Source organism: Gadus morhua, chromosome 3, assembly GCF_902167405.1.
Source record: "Gadus morhua chromosome 3, gadMor3.0, whole genome shotgun sequence".
Lineage (NCBI taxonomy): Eukaryota > Metazoa > Chordata > Actinopteri > Gadiformes > Gadidae > Gadus > Gadus morhua.
In genome coordinates, this window is record NC_044050.1 from 17,884,135 (window position 1) to 17,909,493 (window position 25,359).

General features: G+C 46.5%; 1 protein-coding gene across 2 annotated transcripts in view; it reads left to right on the forward strand.

The window, feature by feature from the left end:
* Positions 1-373: 373 nt before the first annotated feature.
* Positions 374-25,359, forward strand: part of dclk2a (doublecortin-like kinase 2a) — a 36,372-nt gene continuing 11,386 nt past the window's right edge. For both annotated transcript variants that reach the window (XR_003976199.1, XM_030351782.1), the window contains exons 1-7: positions 374-1,267; positions 4,425-4,768; positions 18,885-19,014; positions 21,008-21,115; positions 21,654-21,704; positions 23,625-23,719; positions 24,729-24,825. Coding sequence is in view for 1 of the 2 variants with exons in the window: in XM_030351782.1 (XP_030207642.1) it covers positions 865-1,267; positions 4,425-4,768; positions 18,885-19,014; positions 21,008-21,115; positions 21,654-21,704; positions 23,625-23,719; positions 24,729-24,825 (1,228 nt within the window). In the remaining variant the exon portion in view is untranslated. The remainder of the gene's footprint in view (positions 1,268-4,424; positions 4,769-18,884; positions 19,015-21,007; positions 21,116-21,653; positions 21,705-23,624; positions 23,720-24,728; positions 24,826-25,359) is intronic.

A 25,359-nucleotide genomic window follows, 5' to 3' on the forward strand; every position in this document is an offset into this window, starting at 1 on the left:
CACACACTTAGCTTTGAATAAACAGTCCAAAGGTAAATAAATATCACGGTCCTACCTTTCGGGCAATTCGTCTAGGAATATAAACCCAATGAATCAATCAATTGATCGCTTCCCGGCCGATCAAAAAATGAGTCAATATAAGGCATATGGTATAGCATTTTTAAGAAGAGTAGCCTGCAACAGACTTAGAGACGAATACCATCTATTAAACAATATGTGTCAAGATTTTATTCTGTATATGGCAGGGGACGATTCAGTTATTTCAGAGTAATCTCATAGGACGAGGGCACTACGCGTCACCCTTCACGTCCTTAACGCGTTGGGGGAACGATGGGTTGCATTAGGACCCTGCGGCGACCGAAGCGGGCTTCCTTCTCTCATTGATCTGACAGCTTCTCCTGCGGTAGTTCAACATGCTTCAACGCAGCCGACCCAACAAGGGCTGCGAGAAGAAAAGGGGAACCTAGCAGCTGTTATGGGACCTAATGAGTTTTAAAAGCTTTTTATGTGGCATTAACCTACAAAAGTAGACCTACAATGTCTGTCAAAGAAGGCAGGCCATCATTCTGAGCGCTTTCAATCAACCATAGCGTTTATTGACATCTCATTTCGACAACCAAGAGGGAGTTTGATTTATTCTTCTTCTTTGGATTGAAATGTCGTTGGAACTGCCTTGCCTCGTTTTCGATAAATAAGTACGTTTTCACAAGGGGATGGTAAGGTAACAAGTTGTTGCTGCTCTTGTCACCGGTGAAATTGCCGCTGAACTCCCGGAGAAGAAGCAGCATACACCGGTATACGGCAACATTGTTTTGGTAGTCACTTTTTTCATCCGGATTCTGTGTGTTGTTGGGCAACCGAAGCATGTCCCAAAGCAGAATTATGGAATTTGAACATTTTGAAGACAGGGAGAAGAAACACCGGTCATCTAAGGCCAGCGCCTCCGGGTCCCACTCCAGTCTGAGGGGTAACGGTCTGGTGCCAAGTCCAGCGCACAGCGCGCACTGTAGCTTCTACCGAGCGCGCACCCTCCAATCCCTCACGTCGGAGAAGAAAGCCAAAAAAGTGCGTTTTTACCGCAATGGGGACAAGTACTTTAAGGGCCTGGTGTACGCCGTGTCCAACGACCGTTTTAGGTCAATGGATGCCCTGCTTATGGAACTCACTCGGTCCCTGTCGGACAACGTGAACCTCACCCACGGAGTGCGCGCACTGTACACCGCAGATGGAAGCAAGAAGATCTCGAGTCTAGATCAATTAGAAGAGGGTAAGGTTCACTGATGTACTGCAACAACGCAGTGTTGTGTTTCCAATGTACATCAAGCCATATCCTATACAGGTCTTTAGCCTTCATGTGTTGAACTTGCCTTCCTTCTTGGAAGGAAGTGCATTGAAACAAGGTGGATGCAAGGAGCTGGAACATACAGCTGCTATTTAATGTTTTGACCGGAAATGGCTTTCATGACCCCCATTGGCCAGTTGTAGGTCCAAGAAAAAGGTGTTCCTTTGACTATAACTCAAATTGAAGTCAAATAAAATCAAAAAAGTAAATTCACAATTTTTTTTTAACGTTATAGATTATAGTCTGGGCCCTTTTGCTAGATGCTGGCAGTATCGACTGCAAGGGAAGGGCTATGACTTTTTATTGGAAAGCGTTTGAAAGCTATAAAGCTTGACCTGGGGTTAATTGGGACGAACTAAAGCAAGCCCATAAAACCATGTTCTGCGTGACTACAACCATCAGGTTGAAAGTTATGACGAGCATCCCTTGGGCATCTAGTTACAACTGCTTAGACCCATCTCTGAGAAGCCCCTATCAAGACAGAAATCATAATCGAGAGTTATGTTTTGATATGACAAATGTTAAAGTTTAAGTATACACCTAAACTTTGATTAGGATTAAGCCTGTGCTCATGCTTCTGCCTATACCTCTATCTGTCTCAGTCCAGCTTGGTGAGAGTGAGAGTGATTGGGATTGTGCAGGGTAAACATCTGACTGAGCTATCCAACCATCTAGGCATTCAGAACGTCAATGTCACCTAACAGCTCCGGGCAGTCCCCGAAGCCACCCATGGAAAAAAAAATCCTCCCTCATTCGGTTATTTTTGTGGGTTGAATCATGGCAAAGAATGATTTACCCTATTACCAATCCAATGGAGGACAACAGTTTTCAACTAAAAGCAAAAATGCCAACAGTTTTTATATTGCTGTTCAGACCAGAGCCCCACCAAGGCGGACGCAGAGATTAAATGGAGATGAGTCATGTATTAGCTTCTCTGCTGACTCAAGCAAAGTACCCTACAGTCCTCCTCCTCCTGCACGCCTCCTCTCATCTAATGTACCCCCTGCGGTGACATTCACAGCCCGGCAACAATCAGTCCATCTCTATGTTTTGGTCCCCAATGTGTGCTGTGATTGGTGTTTTTAATATCTGTGGTGTGTGGGTGTGTGGGTCCGGCTCACACACAATCTTCCCCTACCTACTCTGACCTCCCCCTGCAGTAAATTAGTTTTTTCTTCATCACTTGTTTGAATACTTTCACCTTGCATCGTAAGAGGCTAACCAGCTGCACCGCTGGGAGTCTGGTGGGAGATGTAGGTCAGTGCTGAGTGCTGGCCCTTGCAAAACATCGATGCAGTCAACAGAAGTCTGTTTTACAGCAGTTGGTGCGATCTATGAGGCAGTTTTGCTATTGCTCAACACCAACCCACACAGAGACGGGGCTGCCTAATTTAAGAAAAGGGTCTAGATGTAGCATGGTTCATGGCCTATCTGGATCGACAAGCCGGTGGTTCCACGCAATAACAAAGACAAGCAGACCGGATTGCCTGGATTCTTGAACAAGCGTGGCTGTGTAGTTTCCCCTGCCATCCAATACAGAGGAAGAGAGAGGGAGGGGAGAAGATCCATTACTGCACACTTCAGCAGCGGGCGGTACAGCCTCTGTTTGTTAAACCCTGCTGGGGCATTTCCTCTGTGCAAGCCCAATCAAGCGTCCTTCACATGGGGTCCATGCAGAGGCGTGGTGTCCCCCTAAACGTTTAACGGCTGTGCTTGTAGCACCGTGTAACCGCCACAACAATGGGCAGCTGGTGGTTCTGTTAAACTGCCTTTTGAAAAGCTGACCTCAGGTGCTGCCAGCTGAGAAACCCCCTCCCCTCACACCTGAGACCTTCCTGTGCCCTCCCCATGGGGACAGAGCTGTCAACTCCACCCTCCCTCTCTATCAGACCACCGTCTCACTAATGCTGTCATTGTCCCTGAATTGATGACGACCTGGTAACATTTTGTCACAGTTTGAAAGCATAAGGGCCTCCCAGCTGCGTCCCTGCCTGATAATTAGCCTCTGGTTAATTGCTGGCTTCTTTGAGCCGTGTGTCATGGGATACTTTGGGGCCTCTCTCTCTCCCTCTCTCTCTCTCGCTCTGTCCTTTACTTCTGCCTTGACACACATCAGATAACCCAAGAATAATGTGAGATTTCCTGTCTATTCACATATAAAGTCTTAGCTGTACAACTAAATGAGCTTGAATTTGTTATCCTTTACCGATTGCATATAATACAATAAACAAAGATAACACTATCTTATACTGAAAGTGAAATTCAGGAAGCTAGCATGATGCAACTGTTTACCTTCCTTGATATTTAAGATAAATTAACTGTCCCTTACAACTGGTATGGCCCTCCAACACCAGCCTATGTATGTGTTTCACATCACTAATATGTCAAATTGTGATCATAGCAAATCGCATGCTCATGTTAAACTAAAGAAAAAGTACAATTGAAAGTCATTGCTCGGTGTCCTCCCTGTGCTCTGCTGTCAACAAGCAATCGTATCACAGACACATCAACAGAGGTGTGGCATCAGTAAAGGCTCAGTACACGTCACATGACTGCTCCGGAGAGGCAAAAGTCTACAAAGAAATGCTGACAAAAGAGAAGTGCTCTTTGGATCAAGGTCTGTGAGCCTGGCTGCAGGATAAGGCAGAGTTACCCTTGGCTTGGCCTCACTGTGTCTCCTTGTTCCTCTGAGGAAGTCCTTGTTATCGGATGGAGAGCTGATTAGCACTGGGCCAATGTGAACGCATATTTTGCATTCCTCCTGCATGAGCCCCTGCTATATCTCTTGTACACTACTTCTGTTGGACTCGCGCTGAATATGTTGCCTCAGTACAGTATATGTTGCAGTTCTGTGTGCTCGGGGATGTGATCAATTGATGATATCCAAGGGGTCTTTTTAAGATTCAATGTCATTAAGGAGCAGGTAGGGGGGTAGGGCATCTCACTCAGGGATGTCTACATTGAGACGGCAGACTTTGAGGTTCAAACCAAGAACCCTAGATTATCATCCACTAGATTATCCGTTTTAACCCTTTTTTTAAACAACCCATATCCCTTGTCTTCTCTCCCTCTCTTCCTCTAGGCGAGAGCTATGTGTGTGCCTCCAACGAGCCCTACCGTCCGCTGGACTACACCAAGAACGTCCACCCCAGCTGGTGGGTGGGCAAGACGGCCACGTCTCGCTCGCTCTCGGCGCTCTGCGGCGGCGGCGGCGAGCAGCTGCTGCTGCAGCGTGAGTCCAAGGACTTCATCAAGCCCAAGCTGGTGACCGTGATCCGCGGCGGCGCTAAGCCGCGCAAGGCCGTGCGCATCCTGCTCAACAAGAAGACGGCCCATTCCTTCGAGCAGGTGCTCACCGACATCACCAACGCCATCAAGCTGGACACGGGCTTGGTGAAGAGGCTGTACACGCTGGACGGCAAACAGGTAGGGGCTGTGACTTTGGCTTTCGCATGGGTTGGGCTTGTGGTTTTAATACCTTGTACAGCTCTAATCTGTTAACCCTGACGGATCCTGATTTTAACCTGAACACTGAATGTGAAACCCTAACCCTAGACCCCTGATCCTGATTTTAACCCGAACACCAAACGTGAAACCCTAACCCTAACCCTAGAACCTGTATCCTGATTGTATCCCTAACACCTAAACCCTGATCCTGATTTAAACCCTATCCCCACACCCTAAACCCTTATCCTAATCCTGATTCTATGCCTAAACCCAAATCTGTACCGAAACCCTAATTCAGATTCTTACCCTATACCCTCACCCTAAAACCTTAATTCTAACCCTGAACCCAAGTTGTATCCCTGAACCCAATCACTGACCCTAAACTCTAAACCCTTAACCATAATTCCAAACCCAACCCCTAATTCTAAACCCTAAACATAACATTGGGTCATATTGTCTGCAGAATATGTTTAAATTGGCTGCCATAGGGATATGCCTTCACATTAAACATTCATTTTAGTGATGCAAAGTTATTTAGTTAAATCCGATATTGATGTATTTCCAAACAGTATTACTGTTTGTATTCCCCTCGGAAGCTTTGCATCACTACCTCTGCTAGCTCTGCTAAAGATTACCTCAGGCCATGCCGTAAGCCTTGGGGAACCATGGGGGCTGCTGTGCAGCATACAGTGTACTCAGCCTCCTAGAGCCCAACCCAGTGGCACTGATAATGTATCCAGAGCTTCTCATGAGTCCTCCATTAACATCCAGCAGCCATTTGTTTTCTGCGAGAACCACTGGGATGCGATAAACGTGATTCAGCTGTGTCAGCTGTCCAAACCTCCACACATAATTACGGAGCACGGTTATTTCCAACAAGGTGGTAATGAAAACGTTTTATATTTGAGGCCTCTGGCTGTACTGGCCATCATAGACTCCTCCCATGCTTACACACCCACATTAGTCATCAACAATTGGTGCTCAGCTGTACACACCAAACCTCCTGGGAATCATAAAGAGTAATATGAGGCTCCCATGTGTACTCCAAGCCTCGCCTCTGTATATTAGATGAGGGGACATTTGGAAGAACATGATTCCTGCTCTGGCCCTTTCCCACTGAGGACAGAAGGGTGTTACTGGGGTGGGGTCTTCTGGGAATGTGCCAGCTCCCATATTCAAGGTCTTGTTGTTTTGAAATGCTTCAAGATGTTCAAGGAGTAGTCGACATTGCATTGTGATGTGTTTCCTGTGTCCTGTGCTGTTCCTGTTCTCTAATGTTTAGTGAAGGGAGCTAGTGTTGACAGGAGACTCCATTGGGCAAGCAAGTCATGAGTCATGACCATAATATTTATTTTCCATTTCAGCAGGTTGTTACCCCTGTGTCCCCGTCTCTGGTCACAAGACCTGTGAATAAGGGTGCTGTCCCTGTGAATACCCTGCAGTACTAATGTTTAGTGAATTATACTACCAGTATTCAGAAATACATTGTGCTGACATATTGAGCTGGTGTTTTGTCTTCAGGCCTGTTCGTTAACACAGTTATTTTCATGAGCACAGAGTTTTGTTTTGTAGTGGTGGTAGCTACGTTAAGGTCAGTTATGTTGAACCTTCATTTCAAGTGCAAAGCCAGTGAAAGTGAAAGCAGCACATTCAAAGCAGTGAGAGAAGGTCAAGATAGCTGAACTGAATCCACTACATTAGTATCTCGGTTTTATAAAAGGCTTTACTTCAAAACACATTTCACATGAACTACATCTATTTCTAATGTAGTTACTTTGAACTCTGTAACTAATTCACCAAAACACAGCCCAAACCAGAGACCCAGATGAGATTGCTCTGTGTATTTATACTTGTGTGACACTGCATCATACCCCAGGTCTGACACAGGGCAAATCAAAGCGTTTGCCAACTTCTCCCCATTGCTTGTAAACACAGACGCTATTGGGATTTGGTTTTCGTGTTCGTTGAAATGCAATGGAGAGATTATAAAGGATTGTTAGTGATGGATATAAGTGTGCCAGTTCAAGGAGGGGTTTGGGGCCGTGGAACTCTGTCTTTATCTTTTAAAAACGTTTTTTAAATAGTGTTTTGTCTGTTGGAATGTTTTTATTTAATTTTTTTAGTTTCTTGATAAAGTCACAAGGGATTTGATTTCGGCTAACTGTGTATACTTAATACGATGCTTAGAGGCTTTCTGGTTGAAACATTTATACTTGAGACTTCACAGGGAACTTCAGTCATCTCTGGCACCAATCCAACCCCAATCTCAGTTTTTTTTATGTTAATCTTCTGTAGATATTGCAAAAGTGCCTGCCACGACATAACGTATGTTAATATCAGGGGATTAAGGAAATGCCTTTAGCGTCATACACAAATGTTGAGGGAAATATTAAATGTATTAATGTGTTTTATTGTTCGGACAAAGTGTTTTTAAAGGGGAAGATATTGTAATAATCTCTATTGGTTCGGCATTAGCAATTCCAAAACCACACAAATTGGCCTGTTTTACCTCCAGCTGATTCTAATGCTTTGAGAATAACACAGTGAGTGAACATTTTTTCTTTCCTTCCACAGTTGATGAATGCTCCATAATAATTGAGTGCAGCATTTCAGAAATGTGATATCATCCTGTTGTTTTACTCTTGAGGCTTCTACTGTGGGCTATACAAAACAATATTAACAAACGGTGAACATTTTCCTGTTGTATAACTGCTCAACTCATCTCCATTGCAAGCCTATTAGATGATATCAGTAGTCTCCCTTTAAATGGCCAGTCAATGCTAGAGGGAAGTGTGTAAAGTGTTTATACAGCTATGAACTAAATGGCTCGACTTCTGTCTGCCTAACATTACTACAGAAACAGAGGTCAGTGAAACAGTGGTGCTGAAGGAACAAGAATCTCCCATCAAACCCATCCATGTTATAACAATTAATAAGAGCAGAATCTTTGTAATAAAGCAGTGTGTTATTTTGGATTGAAGAAAACGTGTTAGTTAAGGTGAGGAATCTCTGCATTAAGATTGTTGGAAATCTACCAAGAAGGTTTGGTATTTTAACCCCCCTCCACCCCCCACCTGTATTAATGTCCTCCATCTGCCAGTGTAACAAGACCACTGCAGGAGACCCACACACGCACACACGCACACCTCCAGTTGGTGGAACATGTGTCACCTTGAGCCAACGCTAGACAGCGGAATGATGGACGGGACTTAAGGGGGGGGGACTCTCGTCACACGACGCTCTCTAGTGTAGCGATTCATGACAGCAAGGAAGTGAACCGTCTGGCCGGATCTCTTGACGGACGGCCACAATGGGGTGGTGCCGACAGGATGTCAATGAGCCATGAAGACGATTCGATTTGAAGGGTTTGAATTTGTCTTTCATTTCATAGACGGCATCTGCAGGAATTCCCGTCTGGGACTCATAAAGTACATTTGATCTTATTTTCCTTTATGAATGATCACACTTTCTCATGGATCATAGCTGTATTCTACCTATCAGTTTGATTCAATAGATGCACCTTTTGATTCATGCGCTGTATGCTAGGTGTCGTGCAGTAACCTAAGCAGGCTTTCTAGTTGTTTTGAAATTGCATTGGTAATATAGACACATTGAGCTATGACTTTGCAGTATATCTTGTTGTCCAGCTCAGGTTAGTCTTCATCTCTGAATAATCATCATAATAATCCAGGAACGGTGGCAGTTTGGAGGCTGGTCATGTCCAGCTAATCTGACAGATCGGCCCATCGATAAGCCTCTTTCCTCCCTGCCTGGAGCCCTTCTCTGGTGGCTGGCCTCCCTGTGTCCCTCATGGGCTGTATTGTATTTATGTCGCTACCTATCAGAACAGAGAGATAACCTTTTTCTAAAAAAAGAAGAAGAACGCGTAACTTCCCGCCGCTACACAGACAAGACCTGATTTCCCTTCTCTCAAGTGACTGTTATGTTTGTTAAGTTTGAACTACTTGCAGCTTTCCTTTAACAGTTTATCCAATTTGGATTCAAAAAAGAGCTAAATCGTAGGATAAGAAATACCAGTCACAACGCAGTTGATCAATGGAAAAGCAAACTAACGCTGTACACATCATCCTTTGTTTGTCTGCCTTAAAGCAATACAGAATATAAATTGCGATTTTCTTTTTCTTTTTACATTTCCCCAGAACGTCATCCATAATTTAGCCAATGACTAATAGCTCTGATAGACCTTTACTTTCAATGTGTTGTTAATGCTAACACACACACACACACACACACACACACACACACACACACACACACACACACACACACACACACACACACACACACACACACACACACACACACACACACACACACACACACACAGGATGCCTCCTAGCAGCAGCCAACCATCTGCTCCTACACAATCAAATCAGGCTCCAGCTAGCCTGTGTGGGGGTAGCATGCTACACACACACACACACACACACACACACACACACACACACACACACACACACACACACACACACACACACACACACACACACACACACACACACACACTGTCACCCAGCCTCCAACTGGGTCCTGGCCACCACCCGACAATTAGACGCACAAGCTGTAAGAGAGGGTGAAAGTGCAGCTGTCAGATGTGTGTGTGTGTGTGTGTGTGTGTGTGTGTGTGTGTGTGTGTGTGTGTGTGTGTGTGTGTGTGTGTGTGTGTGTGTGTGTGTGTTGTGTAAGTGAATGGTTATTGAGCATTTTGGTTCATCAGGGCCAAGACATTCAGCTGTGTGTCTCTTAGCAGAGGTAGAGCGTCATTACAAACTGAAAGCTGACTCAGTAGAAGTAGAGCACAACACCATTGCAGCTCTTATTCAGGCATTACTTTTACAAAGGAATCCGTCCATCTATCAGCTGCTCTGAAGAAAAGTGAACAGAATAACTATTGCCGTGTGGGATTGACGGTTGTGATTGAGTCAGAGAAATGATTAATATAGTGTACATTGTTTTACATTTAGGCTAGACTACAGCACAGAGAAGCATATCCACTGATGCTGTGTCAAATGGTGGCTTGCTCTATCTTTTGAGCTACATGCTACACCTCAGCCCCATGAAGAAGGTAAGACTGGGCCATTATCACCACCAAAGTCTGACCTCCCATTGAGTAGGTCAGACTGCGCTTATTACCACCACAGTCTGACCTCAGCCCCATGGAGAAGGTAAGACTGGGGTGTGATCACCACCAGCCTGCTGACAGTCCACAGAGGAGCTGACAACTCAACACATCTACTCTCACGACGTGATATGAGGCTTTATAAGCCGGTCAAGATGAGCTCCACAGGACTAGAGAGGTGGGGAGGAAATGGCAAGGAAGGATATAGGACAGAAGGAAGGGCAGAATAAAGGAAGAGGAGGGATGACTGGAATGAGAGGCAGGTTTAGGGAACAAAAGGCTTGTTGAAGGAAAAGAAGGAAGGAAGGAAGGGAAAAAAGAGGGGGAGAACTTAGAGAGGTAATGGCAGGAATAAGAGGCAGGTTGTTTGGAGGAGAAGAGGAGGCGGCTTGGTGTACCAGCCAAAGGCCTCCCACTTTTTCCCTTTCTCCCCGCCTCCCCTCTCCCTCTAACCCCTCATCAAGGGCATGTGATGCCCTCTGCATCTCTTACACTCGGATGACCAGGCAGAGATGCACCCCCCTTTTTAATCGCTAACGTGAGGTTAAAGAAACTTGTATTTTGAAGGTGCAGTGAGTGCTTATTGTTGGACCTATGCTTCATCTGATATGTAAGCATATATATATCTATTACAACAAAGTTTATGAATGATCAACTTAATCCTGCCTAGCTAGACATATTGTATCAACTTTATTGTCGGGAAGGTTTAGGAATGAAAACTTATTCATCCATGTCCAATTAATAGGACGAAAAGTTGAGGACCATATGTACTCTGCTGACCTGTAACAGTTAGCCCTATTATCCTAAGAAGTGCAGGACTTTGACCTGTTTCATTGTGAGCAGTGAGCTGAGAGCTTGAAGTGGTTGTGATCAGTGGACCTCTTTAACTGGTGTGTTGAGAACAAATAGAAGGAAGGGGGGAGGAGTCAGGAAAAACACTACTAATTGAACTGTCTGTTAAGTTCTCAGAGGCTCCAAGATAATTCTCTCTCTCTCTCTCTCGCTCTCCCTCTCTTTGGCTTTCTTGTGAGCTTTCCTGCTATGCTGTTAATGCTTTGCTTTGTTAACGTGGTTATACAGTGGTGTTCTGAACTTCCTTTGTGCGGTTTATTTTAATTTCTATGAAAAAAATTGTCCTTGTTTCGTAGCAAATTGTATTTTTCTGCATGCCTCACAGTCAATTTACAGGATTGAAACATTTATTTTTCACTTCCCTTCACCTAGCCTGTAACCAGTAGCGCGAGGCCTGAGATTCAATAAGATAGTGTATTTCAATGTGGGCAGACAGGTTTGGGACAAATCCTAGAGAGCTTGCGGCTTCCACAATGCAGTCATTTCTAAATGCGTGTGGCTCCAACTAAACGTGTACTTTTACAAAGTGATAAACAGACACCACACCTCAACACACAACAGGGTATTTTAAAGCTATTGATAACAGTTTATTAGTTTCAATAAACATGATCCTTCTTGACCTTTAAATAAATGTTTGCGGACGATTCTACCCATTGAAGCTCAGCATTAGGCGAAAAAATAAATCTCTTCAAACTCATGCAACATGTATGAGGGTAAAGTTAATGTTCGACAAAATATAGATAATAGTCGGAGGGGACATGTATCTTCAGTAGAGTGACAATTTCACAATGATGTCATCCCCCCCCACCCCCCACAGAATGGCAGAGCAGAATGAACACAATGGGAAGACGTGAAGACTGAGGCCTACATTACAATGCCAGCCATCCCCCCCACCCCCTTTGTGTGGCGTGTATGTCTGAAGTGGCCCTCCGGAGCCACACAATAGATTCTCTTCACGGAAGAGCATCATAGGAGTCTAAGGACAAACTGAGTCGAATAATGTGTGTGTGTGTGTGTGTGTGTGTGTGTGTGTGTGTGTGTGTGTGTGTGTGTGTGTGTGTGTGTGTGTGTGTGTGTGTGTGTGTGTGTGTGTGTGTGTGTGCGCGTGAAGCTGATGGAAGGTGACAGGGCATGATATGCCTCTAATGATGATGAGGATGAAGATGCCCCCCTGGACTGAATCCCCTGTAAGCCCGGGTCCTAACTAGGTTAGCTGGAGTGTGCTGTGTGCGTACCCGTGCCAATAGTGGCGTGAGGGGTTTATTTTAGACGAGTAGCCTGGTTTCACTCGGCCCGGTGGGCACCCTAGTATGGAGGATTACTCCTGGCTGATGCTTTCATTCTTCACATAGATGGTATATACAACATATAAATAAATGTTCTCCGTCCAGAGTGATGGGGAGTTCAGATCCCACTGGGGCCAGCCTAGAACGTCTGCACTACCGCTAATAAAAGACGCTATGAATATGAATAATACCAAAAGGCAGAAAGGTTGAAATGATATGTTGGATGAACACAAGACAATGAGGGTATAATACATTTTGATAACAATCAATAATACACACACACATGCACGTACTTAACTTACACACACACTCAAACACACTCACAAGGAGACAAGAGTCAGGAGTTCATTAGTAACGTGACGATGCACTTTCTTTGTAGTGAGCCACTGTTCCACGCGAGGCCACATCCCCGTCCCATTGATTGTTGGCCACAGATAGTTTTTCAGGGTCACTTCTGGATTAAGAGTCCATCATTTAGGTCAACTGGCAGTGTGTCTGCACACCCGCCTATTGTGTGGTACCGTTATTAGCATGAAGCTGCACGTGGCAACGTAACACTACTCCCTTACCCTCTGCAATGGATCCGTTCTCAGGAAACCTTTGGGGGTGCGTGGATTGTTTACACAGAGGACAAAATACTTCTTGCTGTCATTATGTAACGGGGATTCAAACACCCTCAAGTGTAGTTTGCAATCAACCTGGTGTTTGTGCCTCAACTGGTATAACATGGTATCATTAGTGTTATGTAGTGGTTTGATTCCAACCGGAGGTCGCCTAAACTAAGAATGTACACATGCACAGTATTACAAAATGGAATATATTACCCTATATTAGGATATACTACCTGGTAGATCATGTTTTGGTATCGGATATCCCTGAACAACAGTGACAAACCTGTTAGGAGTTTGGGTGTCAAGGGACACAAGACTTGCATCTGCCCAAAAAGAGTGCATGGCCACGGGCAGGGAGAGGTGGAGTGAGGGCTGTGGCGCTGGGTAGTGGTGGTGGTGGTGCTGGTGGTGGTGCTGGTGGTGTCAGTATCCATTGTGTGTCGTGTGATTTCAGCCACCTTTGTTTTGGTCGTCCGAAACGTGGTGGTCATCCATTCTTTAGTGGGGTTTGGGAGTTGGTTGGTCGGGAGGGGGGGGGGGGAACTGTTTTGGATGCCCTGTGGAAAGTGAGTGAGTTGACTCTGTGGTAGCAGTTAGCATTTAGCATGGATCACTGAATTCACCCAAAATAAGGGAGTTGGCTTCCTTTGCCTTGCCGGTTGGAAAATCCATTGGGGCACAAACCCTGGCTGATGCCAACCCTGGCTGGTATTCGGTTCAGATCTCACTCGGTTGTTGGCTAGCCTGCTATGCTGTTGCTGTTATGCATTTTTTTTTATGATTTTACACATTGGTCTTCAGCTCATGGAGCTCGTTAGGTTTTTAATAAGACTCACGAGAGTATCTTATTAAAGTTTTTAATAGTATACTGACATTTAATGATCTGATAATGACCTGTTAGGGCTTTGTTAGCAAATACACATTTTAAAATGTAATACCCTGACCAACCATATCATGGTATCATCGTCTAGTGTTTGAGAGTAAATGTTTTACATAAACCCGCACTAGCTAACTTTTTCTCTGCAGTCATCACTTTTGTTCAGAATTTGATTAGAATTATATTTTTTTCTTCACACCAAATTGGTTTAGAGAGGGAAAAGATCCCCGGGCTGATGGAGAGACGTGGGTGGAACGGCTTTTATTCTGTAGACACCTAATATCTTGGACAGCAGTGGTGCCCTCGCAGAAAAAGTGACAAAGTGAAGATTTGAAGTGCATTATAAGTTGTAATCAAGGAACAAAACCGTCATTAATTCTACTCTCAACAAATCCCAGATAAAAGGGGAAATTGGAGATTGGATTCGATGTAAAATAGACGCGGATACCTTACTAACCTCAAGCAAGCCTTTCCTCTAAAATCTCATTTAAATGGATCTGCTCTGGCCTGCCGTCAAACAGTATGTTGTATCCCTTGGGGATCATCGTGTGTTTCAAACTGTCTATGGACGTCTTCCAGAGGATTAAAAAAAGTTGTCAGTGTGCAAGCTGAGGTTCAAACTGAGTTAACAATACAATCAGTCTGAGTGACGACTCATACTGTCATTGTCAACACCATAGTCCCCTCCAGACTGGCTGGCTAGGGGATTGAGCTGGGACTGAACACCCCCCCTCTGTGCATGGATCCTGAACTTCGTGACCACCGGGCCCCAGGTGGGCAGACACACCTCCCGCACCCTCGCCCATAACACAGGATGCCCCAAGGGTTGCATTCTTAGCCCCCAACGGTACTCCCTGTACTCCCACGACTGTGGGCAGATTCAGCTCTGACGTCATGGAGTTTGTGGACAACACAGTGGTGGTGGTCCTGATCTCTGTCAACCATGAGATGGCCTGCCTGGAGGAAGTTGCTGAGTGGTACCTCTGGGTCCAGGACAACAGCCTCCTTATGAATGTCCCCAAAACCAAGGAGCTGATTGTGGTGTTAAGGAGAGTATGACAGCAGGGGACGTGCACACCACTGTGGATGAATGAATGGCACTACTATGGAGAGGGTGAGCAATTACAAGTACCTGGGAGTTGACATCACAGAGGACTTGGTCAATACACTCAGACACTCTGGAGAGAAAGGCAAGGCACAGCCTTCACCACCTCAGGCAGCTGAAGAAATTCAGAGTCCCTGGGGATCCTTCAGTCCTTCTACTGCTGCAGAGAGCGTCCTGACAGGAAGAGCCCCTGCCTGGGTTGGCAACAGCTCTGCTCAGGATAGGAGTGCTCTGCAGTAGTGTGTTCAGCTGAATGCACTATGGGGACTACACTTACACACCAGGAGGTGCTGATCCAGAGCCTGTAGGACCAGGAAGGACCATGCCACCCTAAAAACGGACTGCTTCGGCTGCTGGGGTCAGGCCAGAGCCTCTGCAGTCAGACAGAGGCCTCAGTCCTCTGCAGGACTGAGGCAGAGATTCTTTCCCCTGGTCATTAGAACTGAACACTAATCTCACCAGGACACACACAACACACACACACACACACACAAACACACACACACACACACACACACACACACACACACACACACACACACACACACACACACACACACACACACACACACACACACACACACACACACACACACACACACACACACACAGAGAGAGACAGGACCTCGTCATTATAGCGATTGGCCTGTCACCCATGATGTGACGAGTATCTACTCTGTCTAGTCTCTTTCCTGACCGCTGGCAGCCTCTCTCAGTGTACCAGTTATGTCTGGACGTTCTCTAATGTAGTCTGAATGGGGATTATTGATTACCTTCAAAATACACACAGTTAGTCAGTTGCATTGGAAAATGGATTTAATGTTCGAGTATAGGAAAACAAAGTCACAATGAGGCGTGTCCTCCACACAAACATGCTTGGTGTTCCAGGCATTTCAAACAGGACACACACACACACACACACACACACACACACACACACACACACACACACACACACACACACACACACACACACACACACACACACACACACACACAGCCACAGTCTTTGTTATGCCTGTGCCCGTTTGCACCCTGCGGCTGCGGCTGACATGAAAACAAAACACCCTAACAAGCAGGTGCATTCTGGGAAAAGGTCAGTTGGCTGAACAGCGGAGCTAAAGTATGGCATCTCAGAGGGCGAGCCCTCCACGCACATGCACACACACATGCAAACACACACTGCAGCAGTGCCCCCCCCCCTACAATGATCCTCAATGCGGATTGGGCAAGACTTGGCCATCACCATGGCGTTGGTTGACAGGGAGCAACGAGAATGTCTGGTCACCTTAGAACCTGCCCTTGGCACCGGTCCAGACACTATTCAAGGTGTCTAATGAATTATTCTAATGGAATCTGTATTGAGTGATCACTGGTTGCAAGAGAATGTGTCTTCTGACTTTGACTCATTAACGTAAATAAGTTGAGTTCACTGGTTTCAACTCTTAAAGGTGCAGTGGCCGATATTTTTATCCTTACTCACAGGGGGACGTGGGAGATATTTGGGCAAGAGTGTGTTGCATTGCTAGCTGTACATTACCTCATGTTTCCCTTGAGTCATAATTCATCATTTGAATGATGAACTTTGAATTGTTGAATGATGAACTTTGAATTGTAACTGCTTGCAGGAGCTCGGACATAAACGCGGATGTAAACAAAGCAAAACAAAACCATGATGAATGGATTTTGATCGCTTCTTTCTTCGGAGAACTAGAATAATAAATAGAATGTGACGCTGTTTACAAAATGTAGAAACACAATTGAATCATAATTGGTTAGTCCATACTGTTACCAGTTGTTGTCTTCTTTGCCCTTATCCTGACCAGTGGGAAATAGGTTTTGATATTGATGTAGATTTGTGTGTTTGAAAGTGTGGGTATGAGAAAGCGTGTGCCAAGGGCTTCATTTGACAATGATGAGTTGTCGTGCCTACTGGGACCATGTATCCCATAAGGCCCCTGGACAAGTGTAACCTGGGGCAAGGACAAGTCAGTTAGGGATTTAATGGATTGCATTTGAACACGAGTGCAACTGAAGAATCAAATTAGTTTTGTGGGAGCCGAAAGCTCCTCTATCTGCTGATGTCATCAGTGCTGGCCACAGCTTCTCTGGGGACAGTGCTCCCCTCCGCAGTCCCCACATTCCTGTCACATATTGTCCTCCTACACATGCTAACAGAGCTTACCACACACACAGACACAAGCAAAATGCACACACACACATGCATATGCAGGTACAAACACATACACACACATTGACACACAGACACACACAAAGACACAGACGCAGACACACACACACACACAGCAGACACACCAACAGACAGACACACACACACACACACCAACAGACACACCAACACACACACACACACACACACACACACACACACACACACACACACACACACACACACACACACACACACACACACACACACACACACACACACACACACACACACACACACACAGGCAGACACAAGCACACACAACCCATGCATGCTTGCACACAAACACTTTCCTGACTTTGTTCTCTCAGGCAGGTTATCAGCTCATGGTATTGTCATCGACAGCATAACTTCTTTACCACAATGTGTTCGCCATGGATTAAATGGAGAGGTCAGAGGTCGTTTCTTGTTGGTTCTCAAGATAAAACTTTGGATCAAACGTCATACTTATACTATCGCTACGCTAAAGCTCAGAGAACACAATACAAACAATAAGGCGTGCATTTAGTAGCCTTTCTCATAGCGAAAACGTCCCCTCCCGGTATTGTGTACGACACACTACATACTGCTGGCTGTAAGTCAACAGAGGCCTCTGATTATAGTCTCATGCACGTTAGCTCGGTAATGCTAACAGCTGAGGCAGTATGGAGCGCACAGCTGCCCAGTAGTTCTGGGAGATTCAAAGGGAAGAGGAACTGGTCTCATGTTCAGCTAGACCACATACTAGCAGCGGGGACCTCTGATGTTCTGCCGTACCCTGGCATTCAAGCACATGCTCACCCTCTCTCTTGCTCTCTCCCTACTGTCCACCCACTATCCTATTTAGCCATTGTAATATATTCTCTTGCTCTCTCTCCTTCTCTCTCTTTTTCTCTCCTACTCTCCACCCACCATCCTATTTAGACGATCTGCACCTCCGCCCTCACTCTCTCCATCTCCTTCGCTCACTCTTCATCGCTATCTTGGTTTTGTGTGGGCTGTGTGAGTGTGTGTGTGAGTGTGGGCATGTGTGTGACTGTGGTGTGTTTGAGTGTGGTGTGGCGACGTGTGCGAGTGTGAGTGTGTGGGCTGTGTGTAAGTGTGTGTTTGTGGTGTGTGTGTGTGTGTGTGTGTGTGGGCTGTGTGTGTGAGTTTGGGCTGTGTGTTTGTGTGTGTGTGTGTTTTTAGTTGTGTGTGTGTGTGCTTTAAGAGTGTCTGCGTTGTCTTCCATGTGTTGTAAGACTCACTTTTCACTCTTCCCATGGGCTGATGGTGGGTGGAATATTTTTTTCTTCCCAATCGTATTTTTAGAAAAACAGAAAAAAGCAATCAATCACCATGGGAAATGACAAATGACTTTGCGACAGAAACACTTTGCATGCGTCCTTCCTACGCCCCTCCCAGAAGGATGCGCTCCAGTCAGTACCTAGTTCTGTTGACCCCTCCATGTTATTGTTTTGGTATGTTTTCGAGCCTGGTCCTCCCTCTCTGGCCGCTCCCCCCCAGGGGGGCTGTGCACCCCCGCTGTGATACACACTGATTTAATTGGTCTCTTTTGATGCGCCATCTGGGCAGCGCCACGCAGTTGCTTTTTGTAGAGCTGTTCAAAGGCGGCGTGTGCGGCTGTGCGCTCCCGCTACGTGCTAGGTAACTAGCACCTTTCGCTTTTTTTAAGCCAGGTGTCGATGGTGGCGGAAAACATTCCGTCTGACCCCGCTCCGACCCGTCACAAAGGATTCAGACCATTTGGCAACAAGAGGGGCTCAACTACTGGAAGTCCTATTCTACCAAACATATTCTCTTGCATAAAGCTGATGTATAAAAATACTTATACTACTAATACTATTCATTTTGCTGTGATTTAAAAATATGTTTGAATATGTAAAATACTGTTTGAAAAGGCATATGAATCAAATAAGGAGGAAAATAAGGAATAAAACACTGGTGTTGTCTTTAACCAGTTTTTCCTCCTCCCTCCTCCCTCTGTCAACCCCCCCCCCCCCCCCCCCCCCCAGATGACCTGTCTTCAGGACTTCTTTGGGGAGGACGATGTGTTTGTCGCCTGTGGTCCAGAGAAGTACCACTACGCCCAGGATGACTTTGTGCTGGACCCCAGCGGTAAGGCTGCCACAGCCTTCATGACTGGTAGGTCTGACCTCCACCACCGCCCCTACAAACATCCGCCCATCCCGTGTGTGTGTGTGTGTGTGTGTGTGTGTGTGTGTGTGTGTGTGTGTGTGTGTGTGTGTGTGTGTGTGTGTGTGTGTGTGTGTGTGTGTGTGTGTGTGTGTGTGTGTGTTGTGTGATATATAGGAGTCTTTCCTCTCCATTCTTCTCCTCGCTGTGGTGAAAGGAGCACTCTTTCCTTGAGGAAGTTGCAGGCTGGAAGATGTGGGAGGGGGTCATTTCCAGCAAAGTTTGTTTGTGAAGACCTTTATCAGTTTCAAAGACATCACCGCGCCCAATGCCCTTAAAAGGGCACGGAAAGCCATTCCAATCCCGATTTTCATTGTTTTCATTTGTTTGTCGAATGGGAAAAATGCTTTTACGCTCTGCATTTCTGAAAGCATTTCCTGCCTACAAATCATTAGGGGAAGGGGGCTTTAGGGCTGGTGAGCTTTCATCCAAAATGCTCTAATATCTAAGTTCATTATCTTCATATTATGTATAATACTATAATGGTAGAAAGTACTTAGAAAGATAATGCACAACCACACTAGCAAACTGACCTCCTACATAGGCAGGTTGACAGGAACTGACCTGTTTAAACGATCAGTCCCATTCATAAAGTCGTAGCTCTGCAGTATTTCTAAATGGGGCTATAGTCCGCTGGGAGTGGAGACGAGAAGCTAACTTAAAAAGCTAGCGACCATTTGGCAAGTTTTCTTTATCGTCATATTTAATTTGGAGTTAATTATCTACTTGTGGGTAACTGTTGACATTTTAACTAATGTTGACAGTTTATTCCGCTTCAGGAAGAATTTTAAAGTGTGAATTAGGCCAAAATGTGTGGCAGTTGTTTTAAGGTCCCGTCCTACTTCGGTGCTCTGCTCCACTTTGAGGAGGAAGTAGGTCCAGGCAACCAGAGTAGGCCTCTGTACGCACCTCCCTGGCGAAGCACCTCCAACACACACGCACTCACCCACGCACCAACGCACCCACTCACCCACGCACCCACGCCCCCACGCCCCCACGCACACATAAACTCTCCTCAACACGACAACTTTTACTCTTTGTTTCTGAGAAACTAGATGAAAACCTTTTTGAGGAGCAACACTCCTTGCATGAAGCACGTGTACCGTGTGCTACACCGTTTCTCGGAGCATATCTGACATCTCATTGTATCGGATCCGTCGTGTGGTGCTAACGGGCGTGACCCTGATGGTGTGTGCGTGTGGTGTGTGATGTGTGTGTCGGTGTGTCTGGCTTGTGCCTGCGTCAGAATGTCTGGTTGTTAACAAGTCGGTGTGTCATTGCACCACAGCCTCTCATTACGTCTAGCGTAGTGTGGAATCCTGACGGTTTTACCGCACACTTACATCTGCTGTGCCCACCCATAGTGCCAGGACAGCGCTGCTGCCTGGCGTGCAGAAGACACCATAATTGTCCTCCACCTCCCCAACTCCCCCCCCAAGGCAATCCCCGTCCAGCCTCCACCGTCTTTAATCCGTCTCATTGCTCTGTAGAGTTCGATGATTGCCTTATTATGCCGTGAAAACAGTCTATTGTCTGTATTGTCTATTGAAGTAATGTTTCAATTAAATGCATGTTCTCATCTGAAATTCTAAAACATATTTTGAAAGGGCAAAGTCTGCTGGCACACAGGGTCTACTTTCCCCCCAGGTATATGAACAATGTTAACGTTTTGAAAATAAACACCTTGGGCTGAATATGCATGCATCTCCCTTTCCAATTTCTTCTTCAGTGCTAATGTCTGCCCCTGGTTCTAGACAGCTTCAGCCCACGCTGCTTTGCATGATCTGTGAATGAAGAGGATTGTTGTCAATCCTGGCTGTGTGTGTGTGTGTGTGTGTGTGTGTGTGTGTGTGTGTGTGTGTGTGTGTGTGTGTGTGTGTGTGTGTGTGTGTGTGTGTGTGTGTGTGTGTGTGTGTGTGTGTGTGTGTGTGTGTGTCCACAGAGTGCCGGGGGATGAGGTCATCGTCCCACTCTCGCTCTGCCAGTGCCCACAGAGCCGGGGCCTCCCGGAGCCCGGGGCCCTCCCGACGCAGCAAGTCCCCGGGAGCAGGTGAGCCCCCCCTTCAGACACCTCTCAGAACCCCTATTCCTAGAACCCCCCCCCCCCCCCTCAAGGAGTTCATCTCCTCTTATCTCCAGTGTCACTTAGAACCTGGCCATCTACAGCAACAGATCATTCGGGGGAATTCATTAATAAATAACCGTGTCATCGGAATTATTACTCTTCTGCACCAAGCTCAGCTTGAGCGGGATGCCTTTGGTAATGAGTTTCCCGCACGGTGCACTCAGACACGTTGACATTAGGCCGAGCAGTTTGGTGGGTTTCTTCACTGCGAAGCCGTCATGTCGGGGATAAAAGGACATGCTTTTCATAAGCTGACAGTGTAAGACAGCCCGTCTCTGGGGTGTCTGCGGGGAGACTCAGGCCTACAGCCTCACCATGAGATTAGACTTGTAAGTAGTTTTGGAAGAGAAAACGTGGGACCGGCAATGGGATTACACATGGAGGACTCTGGGTATAATCCGCTGTGTTCTGGTTCGGCTGGATCCTCAATGTTTTCATTGGAGTTTGTTGTTGCGTCTTTTAGTGAGAAGACCCCTGAACTTCTCCACCAGCCAGTCCCCGCTCAGGTCCCCAGGTGAGTCTCTGCCTATCACCTCACCCTTCTGGATCCTTCTGCACGCCTTCACAAACAGCAGTCAGGTGGTAGTGAAGGAAACACCATGTCCAGACATGATGGATAGTCTAGGTGTTCCACTCCCAGTTTAAAGGCTCTTGGTTTGATCCTCAATGTCTACCAGCATGCATATACATTAAATGCTCTTTAGGGACATGTAGATACAAAGGAAATAAATAGGTTTGCTTTGAATTAAAGCATCTACTGTAAGACTTAATACAAAATACTGTTCTTAAGTTCATGCATCATTATAATTAATTATAGCTACAACAACAAGAACATTATCAAAAGCCACTACTACTACTGCTACTACTACTACTACTACTACTACTTCTGCTACTTCTGCTACGACTACTACTACTACTACTACTACGACTACTATTACTACTACTACTTCTGCTACTACTACTTCTACTACTACTACTACTACTACAACTAGTACCACTACTACAACCGCCAATACTACTACTACTACACAACCACTGAACCCCTCGACCATTGTAAACCCTAACCCGACTCCCAGAAGGACCGTGTATCACACAATCACACACTCACACCCTCACACACACACACACACAACAGCTTGGGTGTGTAGGTGGTTCCAAATTCTCCTCTCCAGACAAGAATAGATTCTGGAGATACGACTCGCTTCTGTAACAGAAAGGATCATCGCTGCTCCCGCTTTCAATACCACAGATGAAGAGGTGGAGGAGGAGGTGGAGGAGGAGGAGGTGGAGGAGGTGGAGGAGGTGGAGGGTGCTTCAGGAACGATGCACAGGGCTGTGTGAATGAATCATTTCAACAACCCGAGGCTTTCACCTCCTCAACGATGGTGTATGGGCTACCATGGCTCCTTTCAGGCAGTGAGGTGGACTTATATTAGGTCCACTAGGGACACTACACACCAGGCCCCTAGCAGAGAGGCTACTGATGATACAGCCACTGGCGTCTCATATTGATTCACTAAATATTCGATGTATGAACCCACTCAAGAAATATAGTTTGGATTGTGGATTATTTTGTCCGCAAGTAAAACTTTTATGAAAAGCCGCCATGTTTTAGCTTGGATTCTGTGCTTGGACTACAAGCCTTGTATGGCTTATCCTCCTCCTGTCTTAGTCGTATTACAGCAGCAGTACCGCCAAGACATCTGTGGCCCCAGCAGGGGGTGGTTCATCAGCCAGGTACACTGTGATGGCCCACTGAGGAGGGGCACGAAGGGATTCTGTATTAACCACTACAGCTTTCTACTTGCTATATTATTATTTATTTAAGGTTTATTTGAATAGGGACGGATACAGAAACATAGAGTGTGAGAGAGTCATTTAGGACACTTCCCGCCCTAGGGCCTGAATAGGGTCCTTAGTTATCTATCCTTCACACACATAGAGACTCTTTGTCTTTTTGTGTGTCTTTCTCTCTAACTCACTCACTCACTCACTCACTCACTCACTCACTCACTCACTCACTCACTCACTCACTCACTCACTCACTCACTCACTCACTCACTCGCTCACTCACATAAAATTTGCATTTACATTTGCATGCCAAATGTAAGGACTTTTCAAATATAACGACATTGAATACATGCAAATAGTTTCAGGACAAGAACCCTTCAAATGAGTAGAAAATGCATAAGTGCAAAATAACAAACCCATGTGTTTAGAGACAACCGCTAAATGATAGAATTGAGGTCCAAGAGCTTGTTCGGTTTTATCCTTGTGATTTAGGCTCAAAAACACCCATAGTCACGCACACACTGGCCCTGAATCCTCTTACTTCTGGGGACATTCAATGACAGGCAATTCACTTGGGCAGCTTCTCCAAGCCCCGCTCTTCCTGCTGTTACAGCGTTTCCCTTTCTCTCTCTCCCCTCTGTAGTTAACGGGGGTCCGGGCAGCCAGATCTCCACTCCAAGGTCCACCAAGTCCTCTAGCCCCTCCCCCACCGGCCCCCACACAATGCAGGGATTTAAGGTGGGTCACACACACTCTCTCTCTCTCTCTCTCTCTCTCTCTCTCTCTCTCTCTCTCTCTCTCTCTCTCTCTCTCTCTCTCTCTCTCTCTCTCTCTCTCTCTCCTCTCTCTCTCTCTCTCTCTCTCTCTCTCTCTCTCTCTCTCTCTCTCTCTCTCTCTCTCCCTCCCTCCCCCTCTCTCTCTCTCTCTCTCTCTCTCTCTCTCTCTCTCTCTCTCTCTCTCTCTCTCTCTCTCTCTCTCTCTCTCTCTCTCTCTCTCTCTCTCTCTCTCTCTCACACACCCGACTTTCACCCAGACCATTTCTATGTATGGACACACACAGCAGGTGCGTTTGCTCTCAGACTGAATAATAGATGGTGAGGCGGGGGTCTGCACCAGGACACCGGGAGCACCTTGGTGAGGGGGACGGAGTGGGGAGGGGCACCTGCTGCATAATGGACAGGGTTCCTCTGCTGCTTTAGTCCTGGCCGGGCACCATGGGGTTTAAAATAGGGATATCTGTCACCACGTTGGCGGTGTCTGCACCACGGTTCGTCACACATTACGCATGCCGTTTCAGCACCTTTAGGGGCTTTCTGCGCTCAGGTGACCACGTGGTCCCCTGGTGTCATCGACGCACACGCGACCTTGTGTACTTGTTAGGCGGGACCTTCCCCTTCACATGGCGGGTTAGGAGAGGATACGTGCACACACACACACGCGCTCTGGAGAACCGCAAGCTCGACAGGGGAAGTGAAGCTGTTCCGCGTAGCTGGGGATCTGCATTCATTTGTTTATTGCAGACATTGTAAGACTCACACATTGGCGTGTGCCGTATGCCACACAAGTATAACATGGGACATCTGGTACATGCTCACGTAGATGTTGTACCCTGTGTAATTGTATACCCGGTTTAATTACCTTGCTGGGTTTAGTTACAGAGCCTGCCGTAGCACCGGCAGCTGAATGTTGCGTCACTGCAGTGTTTTCACGGCTATATTTTTAACTCTTTCTTCTCCTACTCGTCCAGGTTCTGCCATCACACCACGCCTCTGCCCCCAACATCAACGGCTCCTCCAACCACCGCCGCCACCAGCCCCAGGAACACACCACCCCCAGCCCTGAGGGTAACCCTCTCCTCTTCTGTCCCCTCCTCTTCTCCTCTCCTCTCCTTCACATTATCCTTCTCCTCTTGTCTCCTCTCCTCTCCTCTCCTGTCCTCTCCTGCACTCTCCTTCACGTTATCCTTCTCCGCTCTCCTCTCTTATCTCTCCTCGGATCCTCCACCCCCACACTCTCCCCCCCCCCCCTCTCTTTCCCCTCCCCCTCTCTCTCTCTCCTCCCCCTCCCCCTCTCTCTCTCTCTCCCCCTCTCTCTCTATCCTCCTCTCTCTCCCCCTCTCTTTATCCTCCTCTCTCTCTCTCTCTCTCTCTCTCTCTCTCTCTCTCTCTCTCTCTCTCTCTCTCTCTCTCTCTCTCTCTCTCTCTCTCTCTCTCTCTCTCTCTCTCTCTCTCTCTCTCTCTCTCTCTCTCTCTCTCTTCCCCTCTCTCTCTCTCTCTCCCCCTCTCTCTCTATCCTCCTCTCCCCTCCCTCCCCAGTTTTTATTTCTGCTGACTCATTTACCCGCTCCACAACCTCACTGTATTACATAAGCCCTAAAC